General features: G+C 39.4%; 1 protein-coding gene across 3 annotated transcripts; it reads left to right on the forward strand.

Moving 5' to 3' along the window:
• Positions 1-689: 689 nt before the first annotated feature.
• RB195_009240 (uncharacterized protein) lies at positions 690-9,938 on the forward strand (the record flags this gene model as incomplete). Of its 3 annotated transcripts, XM_064189700.1 has the most annotated exons (11): positions 690-746; positions 1,729-1,842; positions 2,022-2,134; positions 2,214-2,341; positions 3,819-4,003; positions 4,374-4,478; positions 6,421-6,518; positions 6,717-6,835; positions 6,912-7,024; positions 9,593-9,715; positions 9,810-9,938. In XM_064189700.1, the coding sequence occupies 11 exons, from the start codon at positions 690-692 to the stop codon at positions 9,936-9,938; spliced, it is 1,284 nt and encodes a 427-aa protein (XP_064047281.1). The 3 variants fall into 3 exon arrangements, with proteins under 3 accessions (XP_064047281.1, XP_064047282.1, XP_064047283.1); XM_064189698.1 differs by lacking the exons at positions 9,593-9,715; positions 9,810-9,938 and having other exon boundaries at positions 6,912-7,033; XM_064189699.1 differs by lacking the exons at positions 6,421-6,518; positions 6,717-6,835; positions 6,912-7,024; positions 9,593-9,715; positions 9,810-9,938 and adding an exon at positions 6,081-6,143.
• Positions 9,939-16,101: the final 6,163 nt, after the last annotated feature.

A 16,101-nucleotide genomic window follows, 5' to 3' on the forward strand; every position in this document is an offset into this window, starting at 1 on the left:
TACTGCATTAATGATGTGCTCGGTTCGCTTATAAAAGCACACCTAATCCAAAATAATTCACAGTAAAAAGTCACTTTTTATGGCTCCTGTTGGCACTTCTTCAAACTTCACTCTTCTTTTTTGTGCAATGTCTAATGTGACTAATTAAGAAAAAATTAAGCAAATGAAACAAATATGAGGAAATAGAAGATACTAAGGCAAGAATTTCAATTACTTCACAATTATTTGGTGTCATAGTGATACTGAAAGTACTCAGGATGAAGTCTAAAAGAGTGAAGTGTCTGGCGCTATTCAATCCGCTTGGGATGCGCCAACGGCTTCACTTCAGTTCAGAATTGTTTGAGGTTTATGAACGTGTAGCTAGAATACACAATGACTTAGTTAATCATTGGGGTTCACCGCGTTCGGGAAAGCTGAAAAAGTCGAGTTGTAATTTATACTTGTGAACGCGTCAGTCGAGCGAGTGCTATTCCATAAAGAACACTCAAGTGTGTCCCATCAGCTCGAAATATTTCCCCAAATATCACTCTATTTGTGATTTAATTGCGAAAATAGAATTTAAGCGCTGATTCTTACAAATCTTAAATTATTCGTGTTTTTATTACAACCAAACAACAATAACGCGATTGGATTATAACGTTTTTGCAGGAATGTCTCTTAAACTTTGCTTTTTTCTCTTTTTTCTTCCAATGGTAACTCAAGGAGCAGTTGCTTTGTCTGAAGAGACGAAAAAAGCTCTACTCAAGGTAAGCATTCAACTCCTAAGTCAAAACATTCAGGAAATATGCAGGAATCGTACGAAGTCAAGTCAAAACACAAAATAAAAACAAATCCTTTCCATGAAGCTGGATGGATAATTTAACTTTTCGGTTTTAAAGTCAGATATTTTCCAAAAAGCATGACGATGTACGATAATTTTTGCCACCTAGGCACCAATGTTCCGTATTGAAAGTGCGCGGTAGCTGCTAACAATGGCCGATTCAGACCATGACTTCAGATGATCAAGTTGACTGGAATAATCCATAGGCGTATTTCGTAATCTCATTCATTTAAAAAATCAGTCGAAATATTTGGGTTCAGCAATTTTCGCCAATTTTTGCTATTTTTCTTCATGTTCCCATGTGCGAATATTTTCTTACAGGTTCAAAAATGTTGATGTTAAGACTAACCTTGCAACTTATGCCAAAAACAAAAATTTTCGAGCCTGCTGCATTTTCCACGAGTGACTGACGATCTTACTGTGCGCTCTTATGAAGTAGCTCAGCCCTACGGAAATAGTACTGTTATCTTTCCTATAACAGATATATATATACATGTATATGTGTTATATTTTTAGCAATTTCTGCAGAACCTTTGTCATTCCCATTTTGGCCACATATTTTTGATACCATGAAATTGAGCAAGTTAAAGCTTAGAGCACTACAATGTAAAATCCTCCAATCATTCCAAGGTTGTTTTTCTCGAAGGTTCGTCCACACGAACATATTGAAAATGTGATTCTTCTTCATTTTCACGTTCCTTATGGTTAGCTTTTGTACAACAAATTCGAGTGGCAAAACAAACATCGAATTGACCTGTCTATATGTAGTGAACAGTAGGACAAAAAAAGCAGAAAAAAAAACTGGTCCGAATAATTTTGGTTAACTGCAGATCCTGCTTTGTTGGTGCACATCTGTGGGGAGACACTTATCCAATCAGGTCCGCCCTGCAATTAACTCCTTTTTTCAGGCTTCTGGTGGGAAAACTTTGGAGGAACGTCGAGCGAGGTTGCAGAATCTTTCTACATTGTACTTCGGAAACGGAACAACACTCAAAAACCAGAGCAAGATCTCAGCTGTAGAGGTACGTGGTTACTATTGCTTCTTTAACTTATTTCTGGAGACTTTTACTTCGTCTAATTCTAAACACATGTTGCTCATTGTTTAACTAGAAAAGCTTTCGGGACTGAAATTGACATTTTGATTTTATTTATTATTATTACTATTTTTTATTTTTTATTTTAATTTACAATGACATTTCAGGTATTAACTGAAGGATCTGCGCCTGAAGCGGACATTGAACCTAGTATAGAAAAAATCAACGCGAGAGAAGGTGTTTCCGAATATCTTTTCCAGGCTGATATTAACTTATCTGAGTAAGTAACAGGAACTGCAAAGAAATAATTTATCCTGCATTAATACACGAAAACTGAGGCCATAAGGGACGTTTTGCAGGGAACAACTAACATGGATTGAAGAAAGCATCGCAAAAAATGACTCCGCTCGGACCAAACGTCAAGTATGGCTGAATGCAGTTGTATGGACAGATAACACTGTCTATTACTACTTTGATGGAAGCATAGGTATGTTTATAGCTGACTGCTTCATAATTTCGTTATGAATGAACAATCTTGTGCATAGCCGCTGAATTTCGCTGAATTTTCACCCTAACTTTTGTGCATACTCTAAACGAAATCGATGAATCCGTATATAAGAAGAACCCACAGTCCTAACACCTATTTTTTTTTCCTTGTGTTGAATTAGGCTCTAGCAACTCTTTGTTTTTTTTTTTTGACAAAACGATACTAACTGCAATGATTGGACAGAGACCCAAATGGCGTGTTTTTAAAAGCAGCGTTTTTTTTTAAAGCAGTGTTTTTTTTTCTGCGATACAACTTGCAGAAACGGTATGTCCGTTATGGAGAGTTAAAAGAATCTTTAAAGAACAAAATTTGTTGCGCTAATCCAGTCACACTGCACACCAACGATATCCATTCGCCGAGAGCGGTTTTGCCGTTCCTTCAGAGACAACATCACACACTTCTGAAGTCGTAACTCTCTCACAGCATTTTCGCATCCTATGGGTTCTAGCTGCTTCAACATGCGCATTGACGCGGAATACGTTGGGTCGTCTCGAGCTACCCTCGCGAAATGTTACGATGATGGTGAAGTACATAAGCTTATAGTTTTGTCTGTATACGCGTTGAAAAAGAAAAGAGAGAAAGAAAAGAAAGGAAAGAAAGGAAAAAAGGCTCTGAAGAATACCGATTTGTCTAAACATCACTCAATGAAATCGTGTATACAGAAATGTATGCTCGTCATGAACAAATACAGTATCTTATCTGCCGTACTTCATCGAAATTCGAAAATTCCTGTAAACATGATTATCGCTATAGGAGCTCGAACAGTTTCTTAACATTAATTATGCACAAAAACAATACGACAGAAATGTCACTGGATTTTTTCCGCTGCATGTTTCCACCAGCAATTTAACTTTTAAAGATGAGCTCTTTAGAGCATTCTACACTTTCAAAATCTTCCATTCCTTTAACGAAGTAAAGAACTGCAGCTAGACGTGGAATTCATTTTTCTGCCATGGGGTCTTTTTTATATAGTCGAAGTTTACCAAATTATGATGTAAAAACCGGCCCGGAAGATGCGGCGCCGCAGAAGGTTGGCGCGCTCCAGTCGAACTCCTTGTAGAGAAAAGTGCGCCAGAATTCCCGAAGCTGGGTCGTTTTTTACGGCAATTAGGAAGAAATGGACGGAATCACTCACCTCCCCAATCTACTATGCCGTATGCGAATACTCCACCTGAAATCGGTGCCACCTCAGATTCGTGGAGTGATGCCTCTAATCGGTTGGTTCATGATATCACGTGACGCGATTCCCTGCATCTTCGCCGAGGGTGTCGTCCTTGAACATAGCTCTGTCCAACTTTCTCGATCTTCAGAAAAACTTGCACTCGAAACAATTCCATTTGTCGTACCAAATTGTGCTTCTTAATGACCTGTCCTGTGCCTTGTACATAACGTTATACTTGAAAATGATTTATTCCAGATACACAGAAGCGATCCATCGTTAACAAGGCGTTGAATTATCTGCGATCTCGGACATGTATTAAATTTGTTGAGAGCCAGGTTGCTCCTAACAGAATACGTGTGTTCAATGGGGCTGGATGTTGGTCATATGTTGGAATGATGGGAGGTGTGCAGGATCTCTCGTTGGGTACCGGCTGTAGTCAGGTAGCTCGTCTTCTCTGTAAAAGATTTCTTTGAAAGCGAAGGTCTGCCTCATTTTTACACTTGAGGTTTAAGCATATTCTTAGACTCTGCGATGTTTATACTAAAACTGTGCAAAAATCAATGCTAATGGAAAACAGCAAACGCATCAAAGAATCAATTTTAACGGCAAAATTTATTTCCAATACTGACTCTATAGGCTTTCCTGAAATTTTGAAATCAGAACTGTAACGCTAGCGCAAGAAACCAAAACGCTCCCAGAAGTTCCTGAAATCCTAAAGATTTCACTCGTGCAAGAATTTCAAACACAAAAAACTAAGCAGAACAAGGACATTGAGTACAGTACAGCTGAAAAAATATTCGCTACTTGCAGGTAGGTATTGCTGCACACGAATTTACTCACGCCTTGGGAGTATATCATATGCAAATGCGAGATGATCGTGATAATTACGTAATGGTTGACCTGACAAATGTGCCGGTAAGAAATTTCTGTTGTAGTTTCATTGAAATGTATCATTCAAAAGTTTTTAACCTAACCTCAACTAACAGGGCGCTGTGACATTTTTTTTTAACCGTTCCTGCAGAAAAGCTTACATAGGGGAAGAGTTAATAATAATTGCAACTACGAATGTAATGGGATTCTGTGGGACAGAATAAGTACTTGTGAAATCCCTGAAATGCGGTTTTACTGAGCTGAAAACTCGGGACGTCTTAAACGCATCACCCCACGAATCTGTGGTGGTGCAGGTTTCAGGTGGGTTATGCCTATACGGTGTTGTCGATTATGGAGAGGAGGGTGATTCCGTCCATTTCTTCCTAATTACCTTAAAAGATAACCCGGAAGATACGGCCTCGAGCGTTCCGGCGCTCTATTTTCTACAACGAGTTCGATTTTTTTAACGGCAATTAGGAAGAAGTGGACAGAACCAGCCTTTTCCCCATACTACTTTATTTAATTTATTATTTCTTCATTTATTTATTTATTTTAATTCAAAATCGTTTGAATCGTTTGAGATTTATGAGCCAGTGCAACCTACAGATTGATTTACGGGAGGGAGTCGTTATGAAAAGTCGGTGCTGTTGTCGTCATATAGGAGTTCGGCACCAATTTATCGAAGCTACAGAGAAACCGTAGCTGGCTCCAGCGGTTTTGAACCACATAGGAGTAATTGATATATCGTAATAAAAGTCAATCCATATGGAACCGTCCAGTCGTGTAAATTCATAGCTTCAATACATCCGGATTAAAAGATAGAGCCAGTAACTTGCTGAACAGAGAATGTTTTCTTTGTGTTTGTGAGGAAAAGAGTTTTAAATTCACAATGAAACTTTTTTTTTTAATTTACAGTTTTTCATATGGGCAAAACGCCAAAAAGAGCATAAAAACACGAGCATCTTAAGGTTTTCGATACCCATCCACTACATTTTTACTCCATTTCAATGCATGATTGTCTCCTTTCCTTTAATGATCCCATTTAACCTTTAAATCATTCCAACTTGAGCATTTTTCATCATGGGATGCTGGGATCCGTGCGTATCCTTCACAATTTCATGTCTCTTAACTGTACATTGATGATCATCAGTCGACATACTCACCGCGAATAACCAACCATCACAGTGCTCCATGTTTCTGGGAGAGACCAGAGGCTAGAGGATTGGAACTCAAAGCGCAATTCAACAACGGATTTGAAGCTCGCGAAAGAACCGAACAAATTTTGCTTCAGCGAGTGTTTAAGGGACCGAAAGAGGTGGTAGTCTGAAAAGAGATAAGGTCTGGAGAACAGGAAGGATAAGGAACCCTCTTCCAACTCAAGGATTCAAATTGGTGGCGGGCAGGGGAGCAGACATACGGCTCCGGTCTGTCACGCCCTGGTAAGCGTGTGGGATACCCATTTCGACAGAAGTTTCCACTAGCCCAGAGCGAGTAGGTGACGTGCGCTTGGCCACATTGAGTTGTGCAGCCAGCTCTGTTGTCCTAGAGTATGAGAACCTCTCCTAGAGAAGCCATAATCGTCGTCGATGTCATTACGTGGATGCGTATGTGTGGAAAGTCGGCAAAAGAAATGTTTCACTCATTTAGGCGTCAGAATTAGTTGTTGACAGAAGCGTGGATAGCTCACCTCTTCGTCGAACACGTCGCTGATGTTTGCGATCGCCTAACGTGCCGAGTAACATTGCCTTCACTCGTAGGAGAAGTTGATGTCGATCCATTTGCATTGCAACAGTGGCACAACACCGGCACTCGTATATACTTTTGGCTAGAAAACTTCTAGAACCACCTATCCTACTACCCGAACCCTAGGAGAAAAGACGTATCTTAGTCTTCAAACTTAAGTTTTTCTTTCTTTTTTTTTTTGAAGAGTATTAGTTTGGTGAACTTCCTAATGATTCTCCGCAATAATCGAAGGAGATATTTGCAGACAAATATGCAGGGAAACTTCGGGAAGCTACCTACAGCTGAATCGATAAACTACAATCCGTACGAATATGGCAGTTGCATGCACTATCAGTCAAATGCGTGAGTACAATGTATTTTTAGCAGGTCAACAGATCGAGGATTGAGGACTTTAGGGACTATTGATTCGCTAGTTTTTGCCCATACATTAGTCCATGTCTTATGTTTTTTGTTGCTCTTTTGTCATCATGAAGAAAGTTCTTTAAAAGAAAAAAACCTGACTCCATGTTTTTTTTTCTCAAAAACTAACCATTTCTTTAGGTTCGCTACTTCTGGCGATTCAATGATTCCTATTGAAGGAGATTATTTGAACACTCTTGGTTCTCGTGTAATCTCTTTCTATGATGTCAAAACAATTAACGATCATTATAAATGTATTGGTTGGTTGCATTTATGTTAAAACTAAAAAAAAACACTAAAAGTTAACTTCTTTCATTGCTCACACAACTATTTCAGATCAATGTCAAGTTGCTCCTGCAGCGTGTACAAATGGAGGGATCCCGAATCCCAATAACTGTGCGGCCTGCGTTTGCCCGTACGGATACGGAGGAGCTTTGTGCGGTGACCGGGTGGGATAACTTGATAAAAGTCAAAGAAGTTTGTTTCAGATTTTGAAGATTTCTGGAAAAGTATGGATTGAGGTAAACTGACCATTCCCTACTTGGTTAAAGAATAAGCGTCGCGAAAAGCGTTTATGACTTGAGGAAAACATTCGATCGCACCCATGCGAAGTTATTTGGTATGCCTCTGTTTGGTACTACAGGATGCTGTTGTAGAGGAGCTAATTAGATAGGCTTGAATCATCTACGCTGATCTATATGCTCTAATGTAAGTGGGCACTGGAATTTCAGCGGAATTTTCCAACTCCAAGAACCTGTTGAAAGTTCAAAGCCATTACCCCACGAATCTGAGGTGATACGGATTTCAGGTGGAATATTTACATACGTGATCGTAAATTATGGAGAGGCGTGATTCCGTCCATTTCTCCCTGTATCAGTGGAAACGGACGACCCCGGAATGCTCTATCTTATGACGGGTTATGTTCCAATGCGCAATGTTTGCACTCCGCCCAACCCCGCCTCGCCTGCGATTCGTCGAAAACCCATCCGGACGAATCACAGGCGGGGACGGCGCAAAAGTGGCGCGCTGCAATTGAGGACGTCGTAGAAAACAGCGTTCCGGAGTTTTCCGTTTCCATTCTACTGATACAGGGAGAAATGGACGGAATTAGTCCCATTCCATAATCTTCGATCACGTATACAAATGTTCCACCTAAAATCCGTGTCACCTCAGAAACCCAAAGTAAGGGCATCATCCCTCCTCAGATTCGTGGGGTGAGGCCTCTGAGTTCTAACCCTGTACACGACTCTGACATCATGCTCCTAAAACAAAGAGATACCAGAGCTCTAAATTCATCCTTGATAGGATAGGCTGTCAAGATTCAGGCTACGTCTCAACGTCAAAAAACTGAGTTTGTAGCGAGTAAAGTGAACGAGATCGTATGGCCATGTTTTAGAGCACAAATCTTCGGAGATATGACACTATTCGCCGCAAAAAAGTGAAGTGGTAGAAGTTCAATAAGGAGACCCTTCAGTTTTTTCTTATCCATGCTGGCCATTCTGTTTGAACCGACCCTTTTGTATCAAACTTGCTTTTGCTTCGAAAAGCTGATAGTGCAAAACATCTCTCATGTGAAATGCATCATATTTTAAGCATCTGTAGTGCATTTTAGTACAATTCATTCACCTGCACTAGATGAAGTACCCGTACAAGAATGTGGCTGGAGCGTGGCCAAGCAGCTACTCTCTCCACTGCTCACTATATGGTAGGGCCAAAAATATGAAGCACGTACGCAATTGCGTACGCGACTTCTCCGCCGGAGCGTAGCGGCCAGGAGCGTGATGAGACCCTACTGGGACCACCCATCGCAGCAGTTTGCGACGGTCCCAACTCGGTTCCAACTGCTGCCTCCACCGCGCCGCAAAAGCACCGGAACTACACTCGTGATTCATTTCGTTTTGACCCAACTATACCTCCCCTTCATCATTTTACTTCAACGACTGGAAAAAAACATTTCAGGCGATATTTTTCGCCAAAAAGTTGCGATGTGTTTTGCAAGATGCGTCATTTCTCGAGAAATATGCCATAGTTTTTTTTTTCCTAACTCTATCATTGCAGTAACATTTTGAGATCGTCCCGTGATTTGTACTATCCTGACGACAAAAGCACAAAATTTATGAAAACTTACGAATTGATTTTTGCAGTCAAATCATCGAATTTGTAGTCAGACACCAAAGGAAGGATTAGCGCATGCAGAAAAACATTTGATTGTATGAAATGCTTCGATTAAAAGTAGGAGAAGATTAAAGTGGGAGAGGATTAAAAGTGGTAAATGATTGTTTGACAACAGTGAATTCTTCTTCCAAGTTTTGGCCCGACGAGAATGTACAACTCGATTCAAGGGAATGAGGAGAGCAAAAAGACGTTATGTTATCTTTTCCGGGGAAAAGGAAGAGTAATCAACTCTCATAGCTGATATCATTCAACACGGTAACATGTCCCTTAAGATATAGTCTGGTACTCGATACAAAATAAGGAATGAGAGAACAAAGATAAGGAGTCATATGAGAATACATACATCTTCTAAGGATATCTAGGCTTAAACTACCCCTTGTTAGATTCTATAGTATCAGAAGAGCCAAGCAAACCCTTGCATTGGTTTGAGTCCTTTTGAGGAAGTGACAACTTTCTGTCCATATTTTTTGCTTTAATCTTATCAGATTCACTTCTATTCTGACTATTTTTAAGAAATTTTAGCAACTATCATATTGGTTTAGCCCGAACAAGTCTTCTAACACTAGCATGATGCATTTACTAAAAAAAGTGATGTCCTTAATCCTCTGACACTACTTTGATGAGCACAGAGAGAGAAAAAGCAAGTTATGACAATTAGGAATTAGATTTCCTGCGAAAGGTTAATAGTAGAGACACATAACGACAAGACGGAACTCAAAACGAAACTCTTCTAAAAAAATCTCATTCAATAATTTAGGAAAAGTAGATGTTTAATTTCACATTCTATATTTTAGATCATCTTGCTAACAACCTCCCACCCTTCAAATTAAGAGTATTTGTAGCCTACTGGATGCGGCTCAACGCTCACGGCGACTGCCCTCTGGCAGGTGCGACAGTTCACTTTCGGTAGTGCTACGTCAACTACGACTCTCGACATGCCTCTGCTCTGCAATCATTGGATACAGGTGAGGATAGAAACGGATGGTCAATTTCTTTAAGTTTTGTGAAGGAAAGGAATAGTTACGTGGAAGTATTCTGGCGAAAATTGAATACTTACAGGCTCCCGCTGGCAAACAGGTTCAAGTCCGGGTCACCTACATAAAGGACCCGAAATGTCAGAAGGGTTGCAACTTAAATTCTATTGAACCGAAAATTAAAGCCGACCGTATGATTACAAATGTTAGGTGAGGTTTGGAAAATACTTAAAGGCATCACCCCACAATTCTGAGGTGGTACGGATTTCAGGTGGAGTATTCGTATACGGGATCGTAGATTATGAAGAGGGGGTGATCCCGTCCATTTCTTCCTAACTGCCATAAAAAACGGCTCGGAGGATACGGCTTCGGGAGTTCTGGCGCACTATTTTCTACAAGGAGTTCGACTGGAGCGCGCCAGCCTTGTGCGCGCGTCGCATCTTCCGGGTCGTTTTTTACGGCAATTAGGAAGAAATGGACGGGATCACCCCTCTCCATAATCTACGATCCCGTACACGAATACTCCACCTAAAATCCGTAACACCCCAGATTCGCGGGGTGATGCCTTTAACTACGCACAGCAATCTCCTACTTTCTGCTGGTGCTCAGAAGCAGGTAGATAATATTGAGTCAACTGGAACTTCAACTTTTCCAACATTTTCAATCGATACGGCTACTTCCAGCCGATGTCTGTGCGTTGGGTGCATATTAGTGATTTAGTGTAAAAAAAAACTTAATATTCTTCCAGGATGTGCTGCACGAATTTGCTCAATTACATTCACAACAGTGAACTCAACCCAACTCCAATAGTTTCATATAACAGATTCAAAGCATCAACATTCACATTTCATTACAGATACATATAAATATGTGTTATATGTTTATTTTCCATAACAACATTCATTTGTAATATGGGAATATTTGCTAATAAATCTTTCGAACAGAAACATACCTGCATCCTCGACACAATATAGGAGTGAGTTCATGTATTTTATTGACGGTTTTGTAAAGAAAAACATTTACATTCTAGATTTTTTTGTTTTTCAGCTTTCGTCTATAAGGACGCAAAAATAGTTGCTGAAAAAAGTGAATAAAGTGAAAAGATATGATGCTATACTAGTACAGCGACAGAAACTCCTTCAGATCATGCAGAGATTTTTTCTAGATAAGTGAATTATTGAGGTGGAGACAAAAATTAAATTAATGACGTCAAAAAACTGATTTCACTCGCTTCTCCTTTGTAACATTGAAGTAGAACTTGGTAGAAAAAATGTGATCATGAAAATAAAGTTCTTATTCGAAACTGTCCAGGTTCGCCGGCAGAATAATTGTGGTGAGGAAATTTTCACTTCGTGTCATTATTGCAGTGAAAATAAATTACTAGAACTCTAGAGTTGTAATAAAATAAAGAAATTATATCCTTATTTCAACTACTTAAATCAATTTAATCCCATTAAATCCTTAATATCTTTTTGGAGGCCCGTTACGAACGACTCAGAGCTGCCGAGTTTTGAGCCAACAACTCTAGAAGATATTCCAGCACCTAATCTATCTCGTACAAAAACGAATCCATATAGATAACCTCGTCGTGTTGTGATACGTAATTAAAACACGTTGTGATTTTTGACAATAACATGCTAACTAAGACATAAGACTAACGTAAGACCTGTCTGCTCACTTAAAGGTATCACCCCACGAATCTGAGGTGGTGCAGATTTTAGGTGGAGTATTCGTATACGGGATGGGAGACTATGGAAAGGGGGGTGACTCCGTCCATTTCTCCCTAATTGCCGTAAAAAACGGCCCGGAAGATGCGGCGCCGCACAAGGCTAGCGCGCTCCAGTCGAACTCCTTGTAGAGAACAGCGCGCCAGAATGCCTAAAGCCGTATCTTCCGGGCCGTTTTTTACGGAAATTAGGAAGAAATGGACGGAATCACCCCCTCTCCATAGTCTCCCATACCGTATACGAATAATCCACCTGAAATCCGTACCACCTCAGATTCGTGGAGTGATGCCTTTAAGGTAGCCATTATAAGGTATATACTTTGGGATTGTACTAGCACCTCAGATTATTTCCGTAATTATTTCCGTATTTTGTGGACACTTGGAGGCTGCCAAAAAGAACCACGATCCAAACCACTTGCATTCTACGTGATCCCGCCGTAGTGTAGGGGCATATCTTGACGGTGTCGAACCAAATTTCTTCACCGACTGTTTATAGTTGTTCCTCATAATTATCCTCTCAGTTATCCTCAGCTTCCTATTTTCTCCTCATCAGCATTGTTGCAGTGGACTCCACGCACCACTTCATACCAGTTCTAGATTAGTATGAAATCAAGAATCCTATCTGATAAATCTATCGTCTGTAATCCAGTTGTTAAAATGAACGGATTCTAAACATTCACAACTCCTATATGAAATAAACGTTAAGGTGTCTGAAGTGTTTGCTGTTAAAGGCATCACCCCACGAATCTGGGTCGTAGATTGTGGGAAGAGGGTGATTCCGTTCATTTCTCCCTAATCGCCGTAAAAATGGCCCAGAAGATGCGGCGCGTGCGCGAGGCTGGCGCGCTCCAATACAACTCTTCGTAGACGACAGCGCCCCGGAGCGCTTGAAGCCTCATATTCCAGGCCATTTTTTACGGCGATTAGGAAGAAACAAACGGAATCGCCCTCCTCCCCACAATCTACGACCCCGCATAGGCATAACCCACCTGAAACCCGTGCAACCCCATATTCGTGGGGTGTTGCCTTTAAGAACTTAACAATATAAGAGACAGAATAGCTGAATGAGTCTGTACTGGAAATGAAATTTCTGCTCAAAATTCTTAGATCACTTCGAAACTTTTCATAAGCATTCAGTTTTTGTAAATTCTTTAGTAATATAAAATTTTAAGGATTAAGCGTATTTTTGAGCTTCGACTGAATGTATTTAAACGCCACGTCCGCGTTTAAAAGTTTACCTAGCTTGTACAACAACTTGCAGGGATAAAAGCTCATGATAATCTTTAGTGGTTGAATTTCTCTGATAATCCTAAGTAGCAAAGCAGAGGAGGGATGCGCATCAATAAAAACCTCGCCTCCCTCAAATATTGAACGCTTGATGGTTCATTTTTTTCATTTTTAGATGACTGCGCGTACTCCTTGGAAAAGTAGCACAAGTTATGGAATTACGTGGATCGTAAACGTAATTCTTCTATGATGTAATTCAAAAAAGCCCAGATGCTAAAAAAAAGGTGAAAGTATAAGCTCATGAAACGTGCGGTAAGTTATGGTTAGAAAAAAATCACCGACAACCGTTAAGGCAAGTGCCTGAAATTTTGTAGTCTGTCTGAAGAGATAAGGAGCTGTAAAGAACAAATAGAATATTTATTTAAGGTTAGTAAGGTAATGTTGCTCATTGTTCACCACACAATAAACACAATGTTCACAGTAAACAACCTTACTTTTCTACTATCATCGCACAAACATGTAGCAGATACCTACAAATTTGAAACGCATGAATTAAAATTGTATCCACGGAACTCTTTTAGTTTAGGTTTTGGAAGTAGCATTATTAGGAAATGATGACTTGTTCTGGATGAGGCATCTGAGAGGATATATTACAAGTGATCTGACTTTCCAGGCTGTGACGAAGGCGACGACGTCGAAACGTTAGCCGTAATAGAGTTTGTTAACTATCTTGGCTCTTACTTCAATTCGACAATCGACAAGTTGCAATCTCTATGCCAAGATTCAAGGAAAGATAGATCTTTCGCACTTTTGTATCCACGCAGGTTAATTATGACAGTAAGTCTTTGACGTGGAATGTTTAAAGCTGAGCATGGACAATGAATGAAAGTGGAATGCAGAAGATTTCTGGCGTAATGGATGCGGCAAGAGAAAAAAAAAAACAGTGTGATCAAAGATGATCGCACCGAATCACGTTGTATTTCAACATAAGTGAACAGAAAAAATGAAAGATCAAGGCAAATGGTAAAACTAATTCATGGGATTGACTATCCTTAAGTTCCCGGAAATATTGCTACGCAATGAGAACACCATCAATAGGAAAGTGACAGTGCGATCAAAGGCGATTGTAAAAAATTCATGCTCGAGTAACAACCTGTATCATGAAATCCATCAGGATCTCAAAAAAGAAAAAAGAATGCTAGCCTTAATTTCTTCTGATGACCGAACCTAAAGTAAAAGTACGGTGTTCCACAATCACAGTGGTATCTGAAATTCTTTTTTTAGAAAAAAAATCACGTTTTTCTTTCTATTATTATGAAAACTTCATGTTCTTTTAGTGGTTTTATGAACCAGTAGACTTCTGGTCGCTGTAATCGTTGCATTCCAACTAAGAGGATTTAGCGTTTGTTCGCTTTCGTGTTTTAATGAGGTGTTCGGTTTGCTTATAAAAGCACGCTTAATCCAAAATAGTTCACAGTTAAATGTCATACTTTTTGACTGCTGCCGAACTGTGTTCCGAACTTTATTTCCCTGATTCTGATGTAATCTTTGTTTAAATGATTTTAAATATGACTGTTCTAAGAATTAACAGAAAAAAACCAGTGGTCACTGATAAGAACTGGTAGAAATGTTATACTAGTCACGCAAAAAAAAGAAAGAAATTTATAGGTGCTTCATTTCGCAAACGAAAAGCAAGTATTCGAACTGTGAGGTTCACTTATTTATTTATTTACTTGCACACACCCACAGAAGTGCCATAAAACAAATACAAGATGGAACAGAGCTCACTAGAACTTCGCCTAAATTTTACACAAGAGGTTGAGGAATAAGTATGTTCAGTGCGAAAAATATAGTAAGAAATAAAGTGCATTTGGAAATCTCGCAAATCATTCGAAGAAGAATTTCTTGTTCACCAAGACTGTTCTGCTATGATTTTTAAATTTCAATGATTCTAGTTTTTTTTAGTGCAATAAGGTCGAGTGTCATGAGGGCAAAAAATACCGCATGCCGAAAGCGTTCGTGGTTTAGATTTTGGAGTTTTAGTTTTCTCGAAAAATGATCACACACACGCTCGACTGGCTGGAATTGGTTGAGGAAAAGCATTTAGTTTCATTTCCGAAATAAAGAAAAATGAGGGGATTTTTTGCTAATAAATCAGCAATATATTCTCATCTTTATTCCCCGAAGTCAACAATTTTCTTCCCATAAATCAGTTTTTTTTTTTGATAATTCTTACTGTATTTTTCTTACAAGTATCCCTTCATGTCTTTTTTTTTCTGTCTTTTTTATTGATTTGCTTGAGCTGTAGCCGAAATTGGTGTTGATCTTTACTAACAACTAACGCTTTTGCGTTATCGCCTTAGTTGGATCCTGGAAAAAAAGCTCAATTTCTCGAACACCTTATCTCCTTAGAAAAAGTATTCAAATGGCAGGTAAACTCAAACACCAACATATCGGCTAGTGCTTACCTCATTTTTTTTTATCTTGTAACGTAACAGACCACCACGAACCACAATTGTGACTCATAAGGATCTTCATAAAGGACCTTACCCGTAGATCAAAAGAAGGACCCGTCCTGTAGATCAAAACCCGCACAAAGATTGATATGAGGCCAGTTCGTTTGTGATCGCAAAGCACTCGTCCTTTCTGTTCCTTTATGGACTTCTGACGGTTTTGACCAAAATGTCTGTAGTGTTCTGGGTGCGATGATTTCGGATTCGATGGATAGTATCGGAACTTCTGCCTATACTTCTAAGGTAACCGCGCGACCATTTCATCTGTTTTTCGAACCTTTATGTCCTATTTGATACCCTCCGTACGCATACAAATTCCATAATCAGCATCAACGACATCATCATTCCGAAATGTGCGAAAGCGAACTTTAAACCCAAAAATGTGTCGAAAATGCTTTATTTCGTACAATTGAGACTCCGCTACAATTGTCTGAAAAATAAAGGTCAATAAAATTTAAAAAATAGGAAGACAACTCTCGTGAAGAGCGAGAAATATTTTTTTCAAATGTTTCATATGACCCTTCAAAAATAATTATTTATTTCTATAACCTTTTAAGACGTTGTGAATTCGCGGTTTATTCTTCGGCCCAAAACTTCACCAAGCTTTATATCATATCATAGTAACACTGAAAACTTTAAGGATGAGAAAGTCAGGATTATTCGTTTGATGGTCACTCGATCACTCCTCGCCGCTTTCGGAAAGAGCTCAGAAAGTCAAGTTGTAATTAGAACGCTCATGCACTTGTTCCGTCTTGTTCCATTTTTAATTCCATGAGAAAACATTCGAATGATTGTTAGAAGTTCAAAATACCCCACTGAAGACTGTTGCCTTTCCGCTATGATTGTGAAGAAAAAACATAATGAGTTCCTCATAAACATTGGATCATTTGCATCCCAATAACAATCGAGCA

This window comes from Necator americanus, chromosome III (assembly GCF_031761385.1).
Source record: "Necator americanus strain Aroian chromosome III, whole genome shotgun sequence".
Taxonomy (NCBI): Eukaryota; Metazoa; Nematoda; class Chromadorea; order Rhabditida; family Ancylostomatidae; genus Necator; species Necator americanus.